Genomic DNA, 24,415 nt, shown 5'->3' on the forward strand with positions numbered 1-24,415 from the left:
CAGCATCACTTCCGGTAGCTAACTGGCAGCCAGTGCAATTCTTCCAGCAGTGGCATAGCATGATGGTGATAAGATATCCCAGTGAGCGGTTGAGCTGCTGCATTATGCACTAGCTGCAACTAGCCAACAACCTCAGTGGCATTATACATTTGCAGTAGTTCAAGCCAGAAGTTACGAGTCCATGGAGAACAGGGGTCAGGCCAATGTGCCACGTGATGTGTTTTGCATTCCTAACCATTCTCACACAGTCATTAAATTCACACTAAGATGCATACAAAATGGGGCGCCTTACCCATCATGATTGTACGAGGCCAGGACGACACTGGGACTGGAGTAGGCATTGCTAGTTACCCATGTACAGTGGACGGCAAACATCATCAGCAGCATGAGCATCAACATTGTCACAATGCTCTTGATATTCGGCCCAAGACCCTCTTCTGTTTTCTCCTGTTCGGATATGTGTTTCCTCACTTTACCTGCCTGAACAAAAACAAATTAGAATTTCGGGGCCTTTCAGCTTATGCCAGGCTTTTCGGGTTTATAAGCCCCATATTCAACAATAAAACCACATTTCTAGAACCTTCCCTCATGGGTTATTTTCCAAGTTATGTGCTAGACAAATGCCTATTTATTAGGGATGTCAGAAGCTGTCTTCTACTGGTTGTTTTTTTTTAAAAAGCACACTAGTAATTTTTGATGTATCTCAAACAAAAACAGTCGCCCCCCCCCCCAAGTGTGTGGTAGTGGGGTGGCATTTGACATTTAACATCTGCATGAATGAGATTGCGTTTCCTTACATTTTTCAGTTCATCTGCAAAAGTTGGAAAGCAACATCCCCCCTTCTAAAAAAGGGTTAAAGTCTTTTGGTAGTCATGCTTATGTACAAAAACCTGCATCACTAGCGCAGATAGGAAGCAGCAGCTAAAAGGTACGCTGCTAAAAAAAACCCCACCTTTAGTCAAAACAAACAAAGGAATGAACCTCCAAAACAATCCCACTGTGAGTCTGAAAGAAAACAATTGACAACCGAGTGTGAAAGGGAATGGAACAGAATGGCTGGAAAGGGAGAGAGATGCATCTATAAAGGGTAGAAAGAACTGTTTGATACTGAGAGCCTATTTTAAAATGTCCCCAGGGATGGAACTGAAAGCTATCTAACATTTTAATGTAGCAGCGAGATAGCAGTAGTGTGTCCACTGCTTCCCCAGAAAAAGCCAATGAAGACCGCACATGCTCAGTGAGAATGACTGATGGAAGGAGATGAAAAATTGGGGGAAGGGGGAGGCATGGAGTAGTTAGAACCTCTTGGCCAGAACAGAAGCACTACACATGCAACCCATTTTGCTCTCTCTGTTTTTTGCTTTTAATGTGGATTCATTTATTTTTTAAAAATATCTGAAATCGGAAGCCATCTAGATCTTCAAGTCCCACCTTATCATAAAGATTTCCTGGGTTTCTTTTATCGTCCTCATCGCTGCTATCTTCTATTGGTGGATTCTCTCTCTTCATGTCATCACCCAAATAATGCTCAAAAACATTGGAGAAAGCAATTGCTGACAGCATACAGACTACTGGAGTCAAAGTTAACATAAGACGAACCATCACTCCAGCGAAGTAAACAGCACTGATTGCATACAGAGCCACTGAAGAGAAAGAAAGACACTGAGATTTACTATAGGGCATTTTAAAATCTTGATTACTATCCACTTCAGAAATAAGCACAATTACTGTACACTTGAAGAAGCTTACAGATTCCTAAAATCTGCTGTGTGCACAGAATTGAACCTACCTTTGAAATATATTATATTTTATATTTCTGAACTTTAAAAAGGGATTTCAGTTGTTTTATCAAAAAAAAAAAAAAACCATGGAAAATTAATCAGAACCAAATCGATATGTATGTTATCTTGCTAAAAGAAATCTCACTTTACTAGGATCTGAAGGACAAAAGAGTAGCTTTACCAAAGCATATAAATTACTCCACAAGGTTTCTGTGAACTCCTGAAACTTGACTGCACTAAAGCTAGAAGAGAAAGAAGTTTTTAAAAGTTCTCACAAGCAGCATTTTAATAGCATTTTTACAAATTAATTTGAAGAAAGTAATTTTCTTGCACTGGATTAAAATGCATACTAATACAAACCCTACACTGGTGGAAAGCTTGTGCAAACTAAATACAGGTATAACTTCATAAGCAGCTAACTACAGCAATGCCCATTTTTAAATTACCTGTAATTACAGTGATGGAAAGCGCCCCCCCCCAATTTGAAACCAACCAAGTCTCACCTCTGGAATCACTGGAATTTCACCATAATATGAGTAGAGTCATGAATTTGCAAACAAAATTATCTAAAATAACTGAAGAGTGTATTTGCTGATGAATAGTCTATCTGTTAAATTACCATAAATCATATTTATCATTTTATTCTTTAATATTTTTTGCAAACTGCTTTGAGGGTTTCCCCCTTACAATCAAGCGGTATATAAATTTATGAAATAATACATAAAATTACATTAGCCCTTTAGTGAGAAGGTTCTATTTGTATATTCACAGTGGAAGCATTCAGTATAAACCATTCTAAAAGGAAGTTCAATCAAAAGGAATCGCGTTAAGAAACATTATATCTACTTCCTGAGGAAATACATTTAACCCAACACTGAAGTAACAGCAGTAAACTAAGCTAATGAATCTAAGCTAATAACTAGGACATCAGCATTTCAGCTAAAGCTCATAGTTTAGTTCTGAAAAGATGGTTACTTCTTCTTACCAAAGACTCTCTCATCATTGATGTTTTTGATACAGAACCACAGCCCTGCTGGGAAAGTACACACGAGAATATGTAGATCAAAAAAGAAGGAAACCCATGTTGTAGGCTGATGTTCAGACACAGAGGCAATGATCGGGATGTGAATTTTCGCATACCTTGTTTAAAAAAAATTCAGTTCAAATTATTTTGAAGTGACGAAACTACTAAAGATAGTACAACCGAGGACTACTGAACATTCTTCAATTATTTTTGTAATGTTCTGAATACACCTTTAAATATGCAGTTTAACATTTACTTACTTATTTATTTTTAGCTAAAATGCATTTCATTTCACCCCAGAAACTGCCAAAAACCAATTCTCATTACAAAGCTTCACATTACAAAGTGTGAACAAAGTGTGTGGATCAAATGATCATGCACATCCCTGTTTAGGGGTAAGGGGCACACAGCACAAGCAGTTAGTAACTGAGCCATGTGCCAGTCCCTTCTCCAACCTGGGGAACTGAGGCTGTGCTATCAGCCAGACCTCAGGTCTGTGGCTGCTGTTGCTGAATGCCAGGTTGGCTCTCAGTAAGACCTCCCTCATCCATGCTTTGGTTATGGATGAGGAGGCTGATCTGGTCCTGCAGCAATGGAACCTGGGTGGGCGAATAGGGTGGGGTTGGTCTCACCTAGCTGTGCCCACCTGGGTACTCAGTGCTGCCCCAGGACAGACTTGAGGTTTGGGGAGGGGGGTCTGCCCTCAAGAGATTGATGAATCCAATGGGTTTCTGGGGGATTTTCTGGCTGATTGAAGCCCTAACCAACATCTGGAACATCCAAATGGCTCCGGACATTGACACAATTGCCCTGAGTACCCTCGCCTGCTTGGGTCTCTCATATACTCCAGAGCTTAGGGTGAGGAAACAGCTGGGAGGCAGCTTAAATATGAGTGGAGGAAAACTCTGGCCAGATGCAATTGAACACTGGGGTGTAAGCGGGGAACAGTTCTTCCAGGACTCACAGCTAAGCATAATTCTACTACTGATGTACACAACATATATAGCAAAAATATAAAAATAAACTCTGAAACACTTTCCCTTTTTCTTCACCTGTGAGGGGAGGAAGTTTAATGCTTCTTTTTGTCATCTGGAACAATTCAGAAGTTTCTCAATGTACAAATACAGAGAGCAACGGTTTGTTCAAATGAAACCAAGGCATGAAGCCACTGAATGAACTCACCGTAGTTTGCGTAAGTCAGAGTTGCTCGTATTTGGATTTAATGGGAAACTGCAGATTGTTTCAAAAAGCAAATGGAAGCTTAAAGTTTTCTCATAACAGTAAACCATAGTTCAGGAGGTCTGTCTGAAATGGATAAAACCTGTCACCCACTCAGCATAGCCTAAATGTATGGTGCTGTTTCTATTCCTACTTACCCAGTATCCCATAGCGAATAAAATCTGCCACTCCATGGGGCAATGTAACCTGAAAATTACAACAAAACAGTTTAAGTTAGTAGATGAGCATTATTATGGATTTCTAGAAAGGCTTGGATCAATATCTACTTTTCACATGTTTCAAAAGGAGAAAGACCCTTAAGAAGGACAACCGTTTTTTGTTTTAAACTAATAGAAAATGAAGGAAATACTAAATCAGTACTTAAAAAAAGAAAGAAAAGCAAGCTGCTTTGGAAATGCTTAAATGGGTGCAAAAAGCCAGGTATTACACCAAATGCTGTTTCTATAAATAAGGTTGCTGAAGTTTCTTTTGCATCATGCAAATTTGTTGGGAGGCCTGAAGGGCTCATTGAATCTTGTGGATTACTCAAGGCTTATCTGAAACTCTATTTGCCACTGAAAAGCATTTCTTTTGTATGATTTACCTGTATACGTTAAATAGATGACACTCAAGAATACAACTCCAGCAGCTAGAGATATACCCAAGAAGAACAAGGTCTGAAATTCTTGTTTTGTAAGCCGGTCTCTCATATATTGCAAGAAAGCATAGGCCTGCAGCAGTGCGAATACACCTGGTTAAAGAAAGACAACCTTGGTTTAAGTTCTCAAACAACATTTCAATCCTTACTCTAAGGACATTAATTTTACTTATCCTTTCATGGCATAGGAAGTCAAGGGGGTGTGGACTGTAAACAGGAGAGGAATATATTTACCATCCTTTTAACTGCTTATATTTTGCCCTTCAGTGAGGTACGCCATTCAATACTCTGCTCCCATAAGTAAACAAAAACTCCAATTCTCTTGTGGATCTCTTTAGTTCAAATATGCCACCTTTGCTTGTCATTTGGTTACCAGCCAAAATAATGTCTGTATGACTGATTACGATACAGAGTAACACCTTCATAGTGAGTATTTTCAATGCATTAAACTGTTCTTTTATTTAGGGATTTTCTGAGGTGCACTGGATCCTAGATATTTTTTTACTGTAGATTGCCTTGAGGTGCTGGTGTAAGACAACATACCATATTTTTCTGTGTTTGAAACTGGGGTTTCCCCCCTAAAAAATAATGTCCAATAATTGGAGGCGTCTTATACATGGAAAGATTTCCCCCCATTTTCTTAAATCAGAGTCCCCCAAAATAGGGGGCATCTTATACATGGGGGTGTCTTATAGACGGAAAAATACGGTAAATTTAATATATAAAATAATAATAATTTTATTACCTGCAGCTGCCATATGTTCACTTGTTCTTATTGGCTGAAATCCAACAAAAGGTATCTGCATGGATAATATTAAGCCCACGATATAGAAGGTACTGTATGCTGTGAATGAAAAACAGCAAAAAAAGGAAAATTATTATGCACACAGAGAAAGTTTTGGTTTTGTCTGTGCTTAAAATTATGAGGGAGAAGACATATTACAGGGTTAAAAGCAATACTCATAATTTTAGGACTTAAAGCAGGGGTGTATCTGTCCCATCTGCATGTTTCCATCGGGAGAAGCCTAGAAAGAGGACCATGTCCTTCAGTTTGTCATCTGATTAAGGGAATGACTTCCAAGCACTGAACGACTGGTATATCACAAGTGGGCTCTTTATTCCTACGTTTGCAATTGTCCAAGGTAAAATCTCCTTGGGACAGAAACTACATTTTGCCATTTTTATGGGTGCTTATTGTTTGTTTACAGATAGTTGCCTTGGTGATATTATCTTGTGTTGATTGCAGGAAAATATACAGCAAGCACAAAAGCAAAAATATTGATTGAAAATGTATTGTCACTATATTGTAACTTTTGGATAAATGTTCTCTGAATTTTTTAAAAAGCAAAAATATATGAAGAAAAACCACGTATAAGCTAAAACACGAAGTCACACATTGCTGCTAAGGATTAAACATCCCATTATGAAACTGCAAAATCCTGTATAAATAAAAATGTTTTCAATTGACATCTTAAAACCAACAATGAGGGGGACACAATGATGATGATTATTTGAAAGTTGAGGCTGCATCACAGAGAAGGTCTTTCTACACCCTCCCCACTTATGAACCCTGACCTGGACCCAATTTTAAAGACTGAATTGCCTGGTATTGGAGGAGGCATGCTTACAGATACAGTGGTGCCCCGCAAGACGAATGCCTTGCAAGACGGAAAACCCGCTAGACGAAAGGGTTTTTCGTTTTGGAGGTGCTTCGCAAAACGAATTTCCTATGGGCTTGCTTTGCAAGACGTAAATGTCTTGCAAGTTCCTGCGGGGTTTTATTCCTTCCCCCCTTTTCCCAAGCTGCTAAGCCGCTTATCAGCTGATCCGCTAAGCCGCTTATCAGCTGATCCGCTAAGCCGCTAATAGCGCTAATCCGCTAATGGGCTTGCTTCACAAGACGAAAAAACCGCAAGACGAAGAGACTCGCGGAACGGATTCTTTTCGTCTTGCGAGGCACCACTGTATTTGGGCACCAAGCAGTTTAGTTTCCTAACATGCATTTTTGTGGATGTCCAAAATACAGGAAAACTGAGCTTAACCAGCTTGTATAATTATTATTGTATGTAGATTGCCAACTATTTTTTCTTTGCAGATCCATCTAGACAAGCTGAAACGACAATGCCCTGGTAAAACTGAATATTCAGAATAAAGCTGCTAATATACGGTATTTTTCGCTTTATAAGACACACCAGACCACAAGACGCACCTAGTTTTTGGAGGAGGAAAACATGAAAAAAAATATTCTGAATCTCAGAAGCCAGAACAGCAAGAGGGATCACTGCGTAGTGAAAGCAGCAATCCTTCTTGCAGTTCTGGCTTCTGGGATAGCTGTGCAGCCTGCATTCACTCCAAAAGACGGACACACATTTCCCCTTACTTTTTAGGAGGGAAAAAGTGAGTCTTATAGAGCAAAAAATACAGTATTTGATATTTTCCCAGTTTATGAACACAACATACCTCTACCAGCTTTCCTTATAATTTTGGACTATGTTCATTATACTTTTGCATCCTCAATCAAGCAGCTTTATTTCAAATGCCATGATCTCTGCACAACACAACTCATTTCACTAAGACTCATTTATCAAAACATTTCAGTCAATAGACAATGTGTTGGAAACCACAGAAGCACACAGTGATCAATGGCATACATTTTTGCATAATTTCTCCCCTTTTTTCAGTTCAGGGTCTGTATCTTCATCTAACCAAGATATTTACACACATAACTCTAAAAATGCCAAGCCTGCCACTATTTTGAAATTCATGTCACAAAATTATTGCAACACTGCCATCCTGTGGCATTTAACAGCAATTAGTATCCATTGTCACATTTACAGTTTTGTGTTCTTCCATTATGCTAATTACAAGAGTTTATTAATTCTGCACATCAACTCCCCCACTCGGTTACGCTTTAGATGGCTGCAAAAACAAATTTATTACTGTTTGCTCATATGAAAATGCTAATAAGATTCCTAAGTCTGTGCGAAGGGAATATAGACCCATTCCATGCCATCCCAGTATCCTTTGCAATTCTGACACATTTTTCACAATACCTTCATAAAGAAATTACCTCCATCCTCTAGAACAGGCATGTCCAACAGGTAGATCACTGGTAGATCATTGGCTCCCCCCCAAAAAGCTGAACAACTGTGGCTCCCCTAAAAGAAGCTCAACATTTTACCTCCTCCCTGAAAAAACTCAGTAGCTTTGAACCGAACCCCACCACTGCCAGTTTTTAACTCTGTGAGTAGATCGCAGTCTCTTGGGAGTTGGCCACCCCTGCTCTATAATATTGATGCTAACAGGGGATAAAAAGGATACTCATCAGCCAGCAGGATTCCCAAACTGGTAGTGCTGGGGGGTGTTTAATTGTTGCTGCTTGTCTATAACTCTTCCCCCAACTACTATTTCCTATTTGGCCAGAAAGCAGACTCTGAACCAGATTTCTTTTTGGGGGGAAAGATATCAGATGGGGAAAGGATTAGCAGCCTCCTCTTAACCTCTGCATATCTCTTGCCAAAGAGTTTTTAATTATAAAAACTTCACCTTGAAGTAATTCAGTTTTGATGAGCTTGCTTCTTTAGATACATCAGAGCATGATGAAAGCAGAACAGTCGGGTCTAGACTGTATAATTAGACGGTGAGCACAGTTAGCTTGAATTGCAAATGGACATTGGACCTCCCTTTCTCAGACTTCCTGATATGGTTAGCTCACACTCACCAGCAGGTTAAGGGCCTTAGGTGTATTTCAGCAGCACAGAAATTCATTTACTGCCTGCTTTCCATATTTCCGTTAAAGGCTATCAGAATACAATGAGACAAGATTTTTGCACCATCGCTTACCAGTCCTTTGGCAGCAAACACAGCGTTGCTAGTCTTCCCTAAATACACTAAGTACTTTTGAAAATCTTCCACCACTCAAGTTTCTTTTTGAGGACACCTTTGTCAGAATACAGTCTCAGAGAAGTTAGAAACTGAAGGATGGACTGTTCTCCCTAGAAGAATCTTTTGGAAAAACACCATAACAACAATGTCCATCTATCAAGATGATCCTGATTGCTGTAACCTTTCTAAACATAATATCAGATGTCTTGGTTATTCATTATCTCCTCATGAAACATTCAATCCTACACTCAAAAGCACTAACCTACAAGGCAGTTTCGGTGCTGCTCAATAATACAATGGCAAACCCCGTTTGCTAATAACTAACAAAACTGTCCAGCTAATTAAGTATTCTGACAATTGGGTATGTGAAAAACCATGTGAAAAAAGAAGTAGTTATGGGTCTACTTTGTTCCACTTATTTTCAATGCAAAGGCGGCAAGCGTTATCCTGTTGAACAATTCAAAAGTTGCTTTCTTATGCATATAAGCAGAAAATCAGATTTATACTATATGTTAGCCAAGTGTTGAAGGGAAGGGGCAGCATTCAATGTACTCTATACAAGAGTAAAAGAAACTAGAAATCCTGCTATTTATAGCACATCACATATATGTCTTTCTAAGCAGCATGAGAATAATTTTACTTTCCTTAACAAACAAAGCACATTACATGTGCATATGAAGTTAAAAACAGTGAGAAAAGTAATGAGAAAAGTAATACCATGTGCCTACTATTTTACCGGTTATCTTAGCGAGCAACATCCCATGGTGTCATCCTGTTTGTGCAATGGGCTTTTGTAAAAGTCTTCCACTTGCACTATGGAACTATCACCTCCTCTACTTCCCCATGTACCTCCCCCTCCCCAACTGCTTTGGAGGGTTGGAGGACCCTACAGAAGAGAGAGGTGGGAGACACCGCAGCAAGAAAAGGAAGCACAAGTTCTCTCGTGTCCACTGGATATCCATAACATTGACTACTGAGCATTTTCCTATGAAATATGCATTAAAAGTGGGACCTAAAAAAGATGTTGCAGCATAAGAGTGATTCCTACACACCCTGTTCCAGGATAGCCACTGTATTTCTCCTTCCTCTGCTTTTCCCCTCCTCCAACAGATCATCAGTATTCTGCAGCTACTGGGCATGATCAATCCTCATTGAGTATAGAATGATAAATAGTCCTACAATTCAGTCTGGGTATTTCCATTATATTGTTCATTTTCCTTGAAATGTGTTATTAATTACTAGCTAATAAACTTGAACATTGAAATTCTGCCAGCTGCTTTAGTGTGGAAGTCAGCTATAGTGAAAGTTCACTTAAAATTATGTTTACATTAAAATTGCTTAAAAGTAACAAGCCAAAAAACCTGTTGTCCTAAACAAAAAAGAGAAAAAGACTGAAAGACAATCAATGTGACCAAATTATATTTTTAATGTCAATATGTCCTTGTGTAGAATTAAGCCTACAATGTTGCTTCTGATTTAAACTAGTTTTCTGCATGTATATAGTACTTTACATCCTCTCAAAGTTATTTGAAACTAGATTTAAAAGCTCTAAATTGTGACAAATATTTGTCTACTACTGTTGCAAATGTTTACCTTTACTGCTAGACTACTCTAAAATAGATCACAGGGAGCTTATTCTGTTTATGAAGGTTTTTTCCCCTTTTATTCAGCACTGTAACCTTTTGCAGCTAAGCACTTGCAGAAAATCTTCTGCAATATTCCTAAACTGATTCAAAAGTAGTCACACTGATGTCAACATCAATAACTCTGCATCAAATATGCATGAGCAGTCAGCAGGAGTTTAGTCAGCATTGTAGTTATGATGCCAAGTAGGTCAAATAGAATCTCAGTCTACATCCATTTACAAAAGCCATAAAATATGCCCAATTCTGGCAAAGAATTTACATTCCGGAAAAGTTCTGTGAACATCAAATGATCCTGAACAAGACTGCGATGCAAATTAGACCATGCCCCATTAGTCTTTTTGTTATTGTATGTGTGTCTGCAAAAAAGAAAATCATACCAGGTTTCTTTCCCACATAATTTCATTCTTTCTTGCTGCCCGCTTATATGTGGAATGTCCGACCTGAACGTTTATGTCAGGGGCAAGATACTGAATCACATACCCTCCTCAGTCCATTTTTTTTTTGTCAGGTGACCATCAGTCAATCACCTGACATCACATAAAGTCAGGTATTCAAAATGCAAGCTGTAAGAGCAGGAAGTGTTTTATCACCAATATTAGTGCTATACTGCCCAGCATTAAGGCTGCATACAGGCCTCTGATTGCTCTTTAATAGTAAAAGGCAACACCAGTGACTTATCTCCAATCGAAGAACACATATTTACAGAATGCAATGCACTGTAGCATGTCACCTTTTAGCATAGCAGAATTGCAGTTTTTCCACTGTGCAGTTGGCCTTTTTTTTTAAAGGGCTTCATTTGTGTGACAAGTGCAGAATTAATTGGGATAGAACAGAGCATATGAACTCAAGGAAAAGCCCTAGCAATGTCTAATACATGGGTAGGCAAACTAAGGCCCGGGGCCCAGATCCGGCCCAATCACCTTCTAAATCCGGCCCGCAGATGGTCCGGGAATCAGTGTGTTTTTGCATGAGTAGAATGTGTCCTTTTATTTAAAATGCATCTCTGGGTTATTTGTGGGGCATAGGAATTCGTTCATTTTTTTCTTCAAAATATAGTCTGGCCCCCAACAAGGTCTGAGGGACAGTGGACCGGCCCCCTGCTGAAAATGTTTGCTGACCCCTGGTCTAATACATGGCATCCATCAACTTCAGGACACCAAATTGTACAGGGAAGCAGACAAGATTAGTATAAAGCTCCTCTCACATTAGTACATCCTACTGGGGACAGAGACTGAGAGGGTAGTTGCCTCCTTCCCAGGGTGGAATCAAAGCCACTTGCAGGGACAATGCCTGATATCATTGCACTGGGATGATCAACTGTCATTCATTACCAACTTCATCAGTCCCATTATAAACAGTTCTGTCACACACTGGTAATAGTAAGAAAGTTGCATACATTTCTGAAAAATTATCTTGAGATGAATGATTGCCATGTTAAATTATCATTTTAAACTACATTTTATTTTGTTTAGACTACATTGTTCATTTTGAAGTATTATTATTCTGGTTATTAGCTGCCTTAAGTGTATTTATTTGAAATAAATAAATAAATTTGCTTCCTTATGGCAGAAGCAATAACCAATGCAATGCAAGATGATTTAAAAAGTAAAACAAATCTAATAATTCTAATCACCTTATTGGAATTCTAATAATTCTGTTTTATGATTTTGCCTGTAACTAGACAAAAGTAACCACTTAAATTAAGTTACATTCATAGTCATTTAAATTGAAAAAGGAAATAATGTGACTAAGAACGGGAAAACCCCCCACTTTTCATTCAACACTCACCTATGTAGACCCTCCTACTGTATCTTTGCATCAACAGGAGCACAAATACATGCAGTGGAATAAGGTTGATGATGAAAACATAACCACCCCATGCAGAAACCTGAAAAATAAACATATCAGAACATAATACTACTTTATAAACATTATTGTTAAACCATTCAACTAACCAATATGAATTAAATTTTGTCTTCAAGAAAAGATAATCCAGGCCACAAGGAAAAATCCACAGGACAGAAAGATTTCAAGTAGAAAGCAGATCCAGGAAGCATTTTTTACTTATTCCCCCTCAACTAGTCCTTTACGCAGATTATACACATTGTATGTGACCTTCAACGTTAGCTGTACTCAGAGTAGACCCATTCAATGGACTTAATTAAGTCCATTGATTTCATTGGATCTTCTCTGGGTATGCCTTAGTTAAGATTTTACATCATGGCTCTCAGTGAAATGTTTTCCAGAAAATTATAAAAACCATCACTTTACTACTGTTAATATGAATTATTATGTACTAACATAAAGAACTACTTTTGTGATTTATATATAATACATTATAATGTATTTGTAAACTTAATAAAGGAGTAAATAAAATGGGGGACATACTATCAAGCAGGAACTCATTATCTCCAATTAAGAAGATTGCAACATTAAGCAATTTGCCAGTTAGCTGAATTTTAGAGGCATTATTCACTTTACCAACAATGTCAAAATAAGAACTGCAATGTTTTCCTCTACAATGAAAGGATATAGTGATTAACACTAGTGAACAAACCAAGTATGAACAGATCTGTAGCATCCACACCTTATGCACCATTGATAGCTTGCTCACACATATGGCAACCAAGTACAGTGCTACCTCGGGTTACAGACACTTCAGGTTACGCGATTTCGGGTTGTGCACCGCACCAAACCCGGAAGTACCAGAATGGGTTACTTCTGGGTTTTGGCGCTCGCATATGCACAGAAGTGCTAAATCATGCTTTGTGCACGCGCAGAAGCACTGAATTGCGACCTGCGCGTCCGCAGACACAGTGCTGCAGGTTGTGAACGCTGTGGGTTGTGAACGTGCCTGCCGCACAGAGCAACAACACTTCTTTAATAATCTAGCATATATATCAAAATCCAGGGTAAAGTACTTTAAATGAAGAGCTAGTGTTAGCTATAGTACTGAAATTATTACCTCCTTCCATAAATATATCTGCTCGGATCTTGAGAAAGTCACTTGAGGCCTTTCTCTGGGTTCTTTCCCTGTCTCCCTTAAGAGCTGAAGTGGGTGGTTATTAAGCAGAGGGCATTTTTGATGGAGGTGCTATGAAAACAGAGCATCCTTCCCCAATGGGACTCGCCTGGCACCCTCATTAAGATCATTAAGGTGAAGATCTTTTTATCTTCCACACATTTTAGATTTTCCCCTTTGGAACAAATGCTTTATGCTGGATTTTAAAGACTGCAGTGAATAGTCTCACAGTGGCACAAATCAGTTCATCTGGTCTTTAGGATTAGAGAGACCTAGCTCACACACCACAGTAAGGCATAAGTTTAAAATAAGCTATGTGCTGATGCACGCTGCTCCAAGGTACCCACAGCACACCTCTCTTGCTGACGCCATACTGTGGAATAAACAGAATCTCGCCTGTTGTGTTGTTCAAACAAATGCCTGTGGTGACCAAGATTTGCAGATCACTTGCAGATCATGGTTTATTTGGAAGAAACTAACCAGGAGCCTTAGTTTGGATGACTCTGGCTTCTTTCATTCTCAGTGCAGCAGCATATGCTAAGTACTGCAGGAACATTTTAATAGGGTGAGCAACTATGCTGCTCATTCACTCTTTGATGTGAGGGGCAAAGCGGGCGAGTGGCATGCTTAAAATAAATCTTCAACTAACTTCAGTCTAGATACAAAATGCAAACCAATTCTCTAAAGTGAAGAGGCATTTTCTGTTAAACAAACTTTTCAAACCTACCACCATATATATAAAGTCAGTGTTTTCAGACAAGTGCTGATAGACTTTTTTCTATCTTTAAATGTTGCTCCAATATACTATTAATAAAAGCAATTACAGTGTACAAATAAAGAATGTGACTTGCACATTTGGGTTCTGCCAATAAATGATTTCAAAATCACATTATGTACGTTAGTTTAGGATACTACTTACCATGTAAAAGTAGGATAGGCAGCAGCATATGGTCCAGAAGACTGATCCAGTTTTCACAGACTTCACCTACAAATGGTGATTTGTGTTATAACTCAGCAGAAACAAGAAAAAAATGTATCATTCAAATAAAATAAAAAACCCCAATTAAGGTTGAACTAAATACACTTTTAAGGTTTGCATCAGAATTAACTAAGGTACTTTACTGAGAGATTATTCATTCCATTACCATACTGATGTGCTTCAGACAGAGTATTAAACAACTGTTTGGTGTTACATGTTCCCCAGGCACACGTGCCCTGAAGATTTCCCAATACACAATGCACTGTGGGCTTCATGCCACAGCTGGACATGGCTAATGCGCTTTCTTTCTTTCTTTCTTTCTCTCTCTCTCTCTCTCTCTCTCTCTCTCTCACACACACACACACACACACACACACACTAGGGTGCAGTCCTATATGAGCTCATCTGTTATGTTTGTATTATATATACTAATATTAAAGTTGCATTATGTATTAAATTATATTGTATAGCTCAATTTTTGTAACAACAGCAAAATGTCACCAACTTTAACTATTAAACTTTTTAATGTTTGATTATTATAACTTCTACTGCACTTTTAAACATGCATGTGTTAGACCGTGTAATACAATTTTAGGGTCTAAACTACACAAACTTCTAAGTAATGATATCCTGATGATCAACTCTGCTTTGAAGGGAAAAACCAGCTCAGGAGTTGATTTAGAATGAAGCAGCAACGGGCGAGAGGGGAGAGAAGACCGTTCTTAATCATGCCCTCATATTACTTTGCTGCTACACCTCACCTCTCCCAAGATAGCTCTGAGGGTTAACACATGTTTGGAATCCTGTGGGAGGAAATGGGACTTGGGAGAAAATAGATTAGGAGCAGAGAACAAGCAGGTGGGAAAGCAATAGACTAATGTACCATTACTATCTCTAATGTAACCAATTATTATCTCTATTAGTGTCAACATGACCCCATCAGACCACTTTTAAAAGTCATATCTACAAGAATGCTACATTTAACAAAGGATACTGTTCAAAGGTTAGGAAATAAAGGTCTTGGATTGGCTTAGTTCAGGCCACTTCCATCAACATTATTTCAGGAACATGGGTTTAGGAATTTGCTCAAACTGATGACACGTTAAATGAAACTTGCATGGCTACTGTTTATGAATGCTTTGAGCTGCCCTGAGAGTTTTGTTAAACTGATAGAAGGGGGTGGGTGTATTTTAAATAAATAATAAAGTAATGCTTATGGCTGTTGAATTCTTATCATTTATACTTGCGATCCCTCTAGTTCAGAGCTTTCCAAACTGTGTGTTGCAACACATTATTGTGTAGGTGTGTTACGGGAACACCCCCATGCTCCTCCTACTTTAACCTCCAGTTTGCTAGTAAAACTGAATTACTGTGTTGTGAAATGATGCATGTCTAAAAAGTGTGTCACCAACATGAAAAGTTTGGAAAGCTCTGCTCCAGTTAAAAGGCCCTGAAGAATAAGTTGGTCCTTGACATAATGCAGGAAGTGTTCAAGCCGTATCTAGCTAAAGACCACAAAATATTTCACCAGTTGAAAAACAGTTTACCATATAACAATGCAACTTTTTCTTTTGGAAAGAGAGTAATTAGCATAAGCAAAAAAAGGCCCTCAAATTTTTAAATCGTTGCTTTCTTGTGAGTACCCGACTGAAGAAATCTAAAATCAAAGCCAATTTAAAAGGCAGAAACAACAAAGACAGATTCAAAATACTAAAAGACAGTGAGATAAAAATTATGAAGTGTGAGTTGTTACTTACCCACAAGTAGTATGTGAACTGCAGTGCAAAAATAGCTATCCCTTCATTGTCAAAAGATCCTGCAACTGATCGTGATATGTAACCTGGTACTATCGCAATAAAGCAAGCAGCTAGAAGCCCTGCTCCCTGGTTCCACAGTTCTCTGGTGAGCAGGAAAGTAGAAATTGATGTAAGGCCGCTAAAAACTGGTGCTAGGAACACACATACATCTCTTATATGGACAGTTATGTTAAGCATATTTAAAATCCAATGTATAAGGCCAGCTGTCACCATCAGCCCTGGGTAGACCTAGGAGAGAGAGTGGAAAAGTCATTTACCAAATTGCAGATGAAAAAATTCATTTTTCTTCTATTTGAATCAATGTTATAGAAAGACTTAAAATATATTAAAATAACCCACATGCAGAAGAGATTGTTATTTCCACAACCCATATAAAACCAAGCTATTCCCAGAGACAAACGTCTTTTTAATACACACACACACACATTTTCATTAACATTTTCTTCGGTAACAATTGAACATACAGATATATTTTTCAGTATCTGCATTGAATTAGCTTTAATATTATAAAACAACATATAATATGGTATATAGTTCAGGGTTTCAAGGATGGCTAAGGAACACAACAAAAGACACCTGCTTAATCTAGATCGCTTTATAAAAGATTTTCACAAACTGTGAGCAAAAAAACCATATTTTATGAGGGTGGGCCCAGGATTTTTCTCAACACTGCCTGCATGGATCTAATTGTATTTAAAATCCAAATGAGCATAAAGCTAATGTTCAAAAAGCACACAGGCCATTAACTAGAAAATCTGGAGCATTACACCCTAGCCAGCTAAATGAATCTAGCAGCAGATAGGGAAAAGAGTACAAGATAAACAAGAGAAGCAATCTCAAAAGTAGCCTCTGCAGGGGAAAACAAAAAGATGGGGGGGGGGAGCAGAGAGACTATTCATGCAAATATTTTAAAGGGGGTATTTCTAAGGATCCTACCACAGATAGCCTGTATTCTTTCAGACACTTTTTTAAAAAGAACATACCTCATTAAATATTTGTAAATCTTGAATTGCCTAAAAGGAAGGCCATGAGATATGACAGCTGACAAAAAGGAGAGATCATCAGGGGGTTTGGGCTGGGTGTTCATCAGTATGTGGATGATACCCAGCTCTATCTCTCTTTCAAATCAGAACCAGTGAAGGCGGCGAAGGTCCTGTGTGATTGTCTGGAGGTGGTTGGAGGATGGATGATGGCTAACAGATTGAGGTTGAATCCTGACAAGACAGAAGTACTGTTCTTGGGGGACAGGGGGCGGGCTGGTGTGGAGGACTCCCTGGTCCTGAATGGGGTAACTGTGCCCCTGAAGGACCAGGTGCGCAGCCTGGGTGTCATTTTGGACTCACAGCTGTCCATGGAGGTGCAGGTCAATTCTGTGTCCAGGGCAGCTATTTACCACCTCCATCTGGTACGCAGGCTGAGACCCTATCTGCCGCGGACTGTCTCGCCAGAGTGGTGCATGCTCTAGTTATCTCTCGCTTGGACTACTGCAATGCGCTCTATGTGGGGCTACCTTTGAAGGTGACCCGGAAACTACAACTAATCCAGAATGCGGCATCTAGACTGGTGACTGGGAGTGGCTGCTGAGACCACATAACACCGGTCTTGAAAGACCAACATTGGCTCCCAGTACGTTTCCGAGCAGAATTCAAAGTGTTGGTGCTGACCTTTAGAACCCTAAATGGCCTCGGCCCAGGATACCTGAAGGAGCGTCTCCACCCCCATCGTTCAGCCTGGACACTGAGGTCCAGCTCTGAGGGCCTTCTAGCAGTTCCCTCGCTGCAAGAAGCCAAGTTACAAGGAACCAGGCAAAGGGCTTTCACGGTAGTGGCACCCGCCCTGTGAAATGCCCTCCCACCAGATGTCAAAGAGAAAAACAACTACCAGACTTTTAGAAGACATCTGAAGGCAGCCCTGTTTAGGGAAGCTTTTAATGTTTAACAGACTATTGTATTTTAATATTTTGTTGGAAGTAGCCCAGAGTGGCTGGGTAAAACCCAGCCAGATGTGTGGGGTATAAATAATAAATAATAATAATAGTTTATTAATATTAATAATAACAACAACAGCAACTTCTTACACCAAGTCAGGTCATTGGTTCATCTAACTTAGTACTGTCTACACAACTGGCATCGGCTCTCCAGAGGTTCAGACAGGGGATGTTCCTAGCTCTACCTAGAGATGCTGGGGGTTGAATCTGAGACTTTCTGCATGCAAGGTGGGTGCTCTGCTGAGCTACAGCCCTTTCTCAGGGTTGCCAAAAGTAATACAGCTATCACTTAATTACTGAATTTCATTTGCTGAAGCCACAGCAGAAAGCATCAAATAGTTAATTTACAGAAATAGTACTTCTGATTTTGAAAGTTTATGGCGTAAGTTATACGTACTAAGGGAAAGCACCCTAATATAAAGCTAAACTGAGTAACCCAAAACTATTACACAACCACATCAAGCAACATTGACACGGTTTGCTGCTAAAATTGGCAGAGCTATGCTTTATGATATAATAATTCAAATCAGAACAGAAAAATCAGGATTTTTAAAAAGAGGAACAAATTGATTTCATCAAATGTTTTATTGATCAAATGCGCAAGGATTCGTTTTATTGACTAGCATCTTGTAAATCTACTCAAACAGCACTTCTTAGATTGAAAAAGGAGCTAACTGGTGTTCAAGGACACATCTATAACCATCAGAGATGGTTCATGCAAAACATTTCTGCAGTACAACAGCAATTATATTCTACTACAACCCTATCAAGAAAAACAAAGAAGTTGAATCTTTTGTTTGCAAGAATATTTTCTCATATGAATGTTTTTGAACTACAAGCTTTTGAATTAGTTCTGCCTACACAGCTCACTAATACCTTTCTCTTATAAAAGCTAGCTATATTACAGTTCTAAAATTGAACTGTCCTAGCGACTATTCTGTCCAGAGTTAGAAATTCACCAAGCACATTATGTGACTGGTGCAGGTTCAACTGCAACCATGTGGAGATTTCTGGATGCCAGGTTGGTGATTGACATCTCCATCTGGCTGGCCCCTCCAGCTTTCTTAAGCAGGTAAGCAGAAGAGCTTATTACGTTTATATCCCACCTTTTTCTCCAAGGAGCACATGGTTCACTCCCCACCTTAGTTAATCCCTATGACGACCCTGTGAGGGAGGGTAAGGGGTTGTGACTGGCCTAATGTCACCCAGTGAGCTTCATAACTGAGTAGGGATTCGAATCTGGATCTCCCAGATCCTGGTCCTGCTAGATGGTCATGATTCAATACTGGGATAAATATAAATATGAACACTTTAAATTTAACTGAAAAACAGCTTATTTTTTACATACTTGCTGTAATTGAAATTTTAAAAACTGATATAAATGGAGTTAAAAACTCAAAGTAAAACATGGAATGGAAGTAACAGTATGCATTTATAAATGGACATTTTCTTAAAACTTGATTACATTTTCTGGTACTTACAGTCCCACCTACTATTCTTCCTAGTGGATACCATGCTCTTTCATCAAACCAGTTTAGGAATTCATAAAATCCATGTGATGCAAGATGATGTGTTGATCTGTAGTTAAACCTAGAAAAAATGGTAAAATTTAATAGGTTTCTCTAAGCAATTAAATCTACTTATTTTATGTAAATGTGTTTGAAAGACAGCTTTTCAAATACATGGGACTGGATCTGAACAAATTTAGCTGAACTTAAATTTGTCACATTGATCTCAACAGGTTTAATCATGATTTAAGCCTTGTAGATATCAATGTGATCCAAATGTAACTAAGTTAGCCTGGATCAAACCCATAGTTCCACTTGGTGAGTAGAAGTCTGACATTGCTAACAGCTTACTACTCTTGATCCAAGTTAGAAAGGAATGTGAAAATTGAAAATACTGTTAGGCACCACCTCAAACCCCCAGGAAGTGAAACTCCAGGGAGTGCCTGCACTTTAACTCAAGGTTCCGTTACCTTCCAATGAAGGTCAGCAAAGACTCTGGTGTCTTCAGGGTATATGGTTTTATTTATACATACAGGCAACCATAGGATGGAGGGGCTCAAGCACTAACATGAGTCTAACAGATCTTGCTTCTCCATTAGGTTTCAAGCAGAACCACAAAATCCAGCATAGAGGAAGGCATATCTGTTCTCCAACATAGTCTCCAGCTTTTCAGCTTACACAAATAACAACTCTGGCTATTGTTCTTCTTCTACATATCAGACAGGTGATGTGGATGGAGAAAGGCCCATCCATTTGTTTCTATGGAACAGGGCAATTTCTTTGGATATGGTAAATCATGGTACTTAACAAGCCAGCCAAAGCTATTAGTTTGACAAAGGAACTGCTTTGGCAAGCTTCCTCTTAAACATTCCACTCTCAGATACTGTACATGATCCCAACAACTGCAAGGGACCCAGGGTATCACTCACACTGACCCCCCCTCTGCAATTCATAACAATATTCATTCTTATGACTGAACTGAAATCTGCATTTATAATTTCAACTTCAACTTCATCACCAAGCTACCAATCTTCAACAAACTTCAACCACATTCTTCACCAATTCCTTAAGCTATGACGTCCCAAATAAAGGGAAGGGTTTGTTAATAAACACATCTATTTTTTAAGTCACACCCCTTTCCCCTGAATAAAGGAGTTGCTCAGTACAGTTTACAGATACAATGCAAGCATAAAAGTAACCATAATCCCTCTCTTTATAACACTAATTATTAACTAAAAATAGCAGCATAAAACAAAGAAAAGCATTCACAATCAGTACCATAAGCAGCAGCAGAATAAAAAGTGTGTGCCAGCAGAACCCAAATAGAGAAGATAGCCCAACCTCTTGGGGCAGGGTTCTGCTTATTGGGTGCCACCCCCAAGAAAGTTCTTGCCTTAAAAAGCAATGGTACACAAAAGAGGGTCTCAACAGCTGATCTTAAAGAACAGGGCAGATTCACCTAAGAGGGGATATTGCTTCGAGCTGCTTGGTTTCAAGCTACTTAGGGTTTTATACAAAATAACCAGCAGCTTGAACTGCAGTCAAAACAGAATGGAAGCCAGTGCAGCTGACAGACCACTTGTTGCTTGTTGTTGTTTAGTCGTGTCCAACTCTTCGTGACCCCCTGGACCAGAGCACGCCAGGCACTCCTGTCTTCCGCTGTCCCCTGCATTTTGGTCAGGGACAGACCACTAGCCCCAGTCAAAAATGTATGCATGTGTGACCAGGACTAGGAATGGATTGGCACACCAGCCAAAGCTGGACAGAAACTCTCCTGACATCTGAGCAGCTAATAACAAGACTAGATCCAGGAATACTCCTAAACTATAAACCTGGTCTTGTAAGCAGAATACAATCCTTTCCAGTACAGGCCGATATGTCTTCTGACCAAAAGCACCTCTGTCTCATCCAGATTGAATTTCAGTTCTTTTATTCTTATCCAGTCCCTGTGGTTGACAATCTCAAAACATTTTAGGTAAAGGAAGCCACACATACTCCTTTAAAAAGTTATCAGTTTTAGACCCTTAAGTACTAGCAGTTGCCAGGATATTGCCTGTGTAGTTCCTTCCTTATTTCAGATATCCTTTGATTTTATATAGATTTCTGTTTAAGCTTACTTTGCAGCACAATGTTATTTCTGTTCTTATATAATTGCCACTTGTAGAGTACTTCACAGACAGTTCCCTTTTATTTAAAATTATGTTATTTGAATGTTTTGTAGCTTACAATTTATGATATTGTTCACATATCCATATAGGTTTGTTTTGTTTTAGAAACAGAAAGCAGATTATCATTATTATCAATTAAATTTCTATTATCGCCCTTTATCCAAAAATCACAGGGCAGTTTACAAAACACAAAAACTACATACCAAAACCCTCCCACCTCCACAGTTTAGAAGAAAATAGATTGTTTAATTAGCCAAAGGCCTGGGAGAAGAATAATGTTTTTGCCTGTCCCCTAAAGATATCTAATGAAAATGTCAGGAATGCCTCCCTGAGGAGAGCACTCCGTAAGTGTGGAGCCACTACAACAAAGGTTCACACTTGTGTTTTCACCCTTCATACCTCTTGCAGACGGGAACATGAAGAAGGGTCTCAGATGATAATTGCAGGGTCTGGGCCAGATCACATAAGGAAAGGATGTCCTTCAGGTATTTTGGTCCTGAGCTGCTTAAAGCTTTGTAGGTCAAAATCAGCACTTTGAATTGGACCTAGAAACCAACTGGCAGCCAGTGCAGTAGGGCCAACATTAATGTTACATGCTCAAATGGTTTGGTGAGCAACCTGGCTGAATTCTGCACCAGCTGACGTTTCTGAACAATCTTCAGAGGCAGCCCCACATATAACATATTGCAGTAATCTAACCTAGACGTTACCAGAGCATAGACAACAGTAGTTAGGTTATCCCTATCCAGAAAGGGGCCACAGGTAGGCCACCAGTTGAAGGTGATGGAAGGCACTCCGCACAGCTGAGGCCAACTGAGCCTTAAGCAACAGCAATGGATTGAGAAAAAACCCCAAGGTGCATACCAGCTCCTTCAGAGGGAGTATAATCCCATGAAGAGCAGGCTACCTCCAGGGTTCGAAATTAGCAAGGCGCCAGGTGCATTTTGCACCTAAAGATTCTCCATTTGCGAGCACCTCAAAAAGTCTGGGTGCCATTTTTTGAGCCTGGCCAACACTCAAGGATTACTGATATGTATGTGCTTTGAAGCCTTGAAGTATATGTTAACTGTAGACAATATGTTAAGGAGTTTAAGAACAAAAAGTAGAGTGTTTTGAAAACTGAAGAAGTATGGTACTAATATTTTTATTATAAACACCAAATTACCGTATTTTTTGCTTTATAAGACTCACTTTTTCCCTCCTAAAAAGTAAGGAGAAATGTGTGTGTGTCTTATGGAGCGAATGCAGGCTGCCCAGCTATCCCAGAAGTCAGAACAGCAAGAGGTTGACACTTTTCGTGCCAAAGCCTGCATTCACTCCATAAGATGCACACACATTTCCCCTTACTTTTTAGGAGGGAAAAAGTGAGTCTTATAGAGAAAAAAATATGGTAAGTACAATGTAGGTGGTTGACTTTTAAAGAAGTAGTGAAAACTAAAGAGTTAAGCAGCCTTATAAGCTCATTATGTACCATGGACTGTAGCGCATATAATTTTAAAACTGCCAGCTGGAAGAATCAGAAATGTTTTAAGGGAGAAAGATAGGCCTTAAGAAATGATACCAGTCTTAATATCAATATAATTAAAAAGTGACATCAAAAATTATCCACATCTTGAAATTCTGGCCTACATTTGACTCAGATATTGTATGCTACTCTAAAGTGGCTGTAAAAATGTTTCAGAGGAGATAATGAGGCAGAACTACACAAGGCAACCCTCTTTCATCGAGATTCTGAGGCAGGTTCAGATAAGTCAAACTAACTAATGGCAGGTAAAAGTTTAAATAAGCATGTGTAGGATATTTTTCTTCCCTTTTCAAAGTGATGATCCTTCCTTCTGTGAAAAACTACACTAATAGAAAATGGCATATCATAGTGAGTTAGGGAACTGGGGCATGCCAAGACTCCGTTTATAGGCTACAGAACTGCAGGATATTGCCTTGATTTAACTAAAATTAGATTTCTACTTCATCTAAGTTTGATCTCACTAATTCAGTATATTGACAACTAAAGTTCAGCTAAAATAATTCAATGTTTTTGTTTAAATATGCAGTTAAGAGCCAAAGGTCCAAACTAGACGTCAGTCAAGTGGTCTGGCTTGCACACAAAGTCAAAACACATTATAAAGATCACATCTTGTTTAGTCCTGGGATTAATGCATTTGAAAAAGTTCCACAGCAAAGTGTTACTACATGGACAGATACCGCTGTTAGATACATTGGAAACAAGTGGTATCATTCTAACTTCTAACTGGGAGTAATGGTATGTTTTTTGGTTGGTTGTAAAACAAGGCTTTCATTCATCTGAAGGAAACTGTGTCTAACCTGGCCTGTATCCACCGTGCAGCCTGCTACATATGTGGATCAGACATTGAATGCCTTTAAGTAATATACCTTTAAGAGTTCAGAACTCCTTTCTATTCCTAATTAAAGTCTGAGCAACGATGCATGGTCTCTGAACCCACTACCAAGACAACTAAAGAAGAAATGTAATAAAACTACCATTTCTGCTCCAAGAAATGGCAAATGTAGTCCCCCATGAAAATATTCCCTGGAAGTTTCCAGCACTAGAGGAGGTTATTGTATTTCTCATGGAGTAAATCCTGTAAAAAACTTATAGCTCAGGAACTAAAATCTAGGGGGGGGAGGGGAGATATGCTTGTAGAAAGTTTGACCTTATCAGGGCAGTCTATATGGCCACAGCAAGCCACAAAGCAACCTAGTT

General features: G+C 39.1%; 1 protein-coding gene across 1 annotated transcript in view; it reads right to left on the minus strand.

Moving 5' to 3' along the window:
- STT3B (STT3 oligosaccharyltransferase complex catalytic subunit B) overlaps positions 1–24,415 on the minus strand; it is a 42,423-nt gene that overhangs the window by 8,866 nt on the left and 9,142 nt on the right. The window contains exons 2-11 of the mRNA XM_081883225.1: positions 19,499–19,607; positions 15,971–16,258; positions 14,154–14,219; positions 12,001–12,100; positions 5,427–5,525; positions 4,628–4,774; positions 4,182–4,230; positions 2,767–2,921; positions 1,432–1,643; positions 293–480 (exon numbers count right to left, since the gene is read on the minus strand). Of these exons, the coding sequence (XP_081739351.1) occupies positions 293–480; positions 1,432–1,643; positions 2,767–2,921; positions 4,182–4,230; positions 4,628–4,774; positions 5,427–5,525; positions 12,001–12,100; positions 14,154–14,219; positions 15,971–16,258; positions 19,499–19,607 (1,413 nt within the window). The remainder of the gene's footprint in view (positions 1–292; positions 481–1,431; positions 1,644–2,766; positions 2,922–4,181; positions 4,231–4,627; positions 4,775–5,426; positions 5,526–12,000; positions 12,101–14,153; positions 14,220–15,970; positions 16,259–19,498; positions 19,608–24,415) is intronic.

This window comes from Podarcis melisellensis, assembly GCF_964234715.1.
Source record: "Podarcis melisellensis genome assembly, chromosome: 12".
Lineage (NCBI taxonomy): Eukaryota > Metazoa > Chordata > Lepidosauria > Squamata > Lacertidae > Podarcis > Podarcis melisellensis.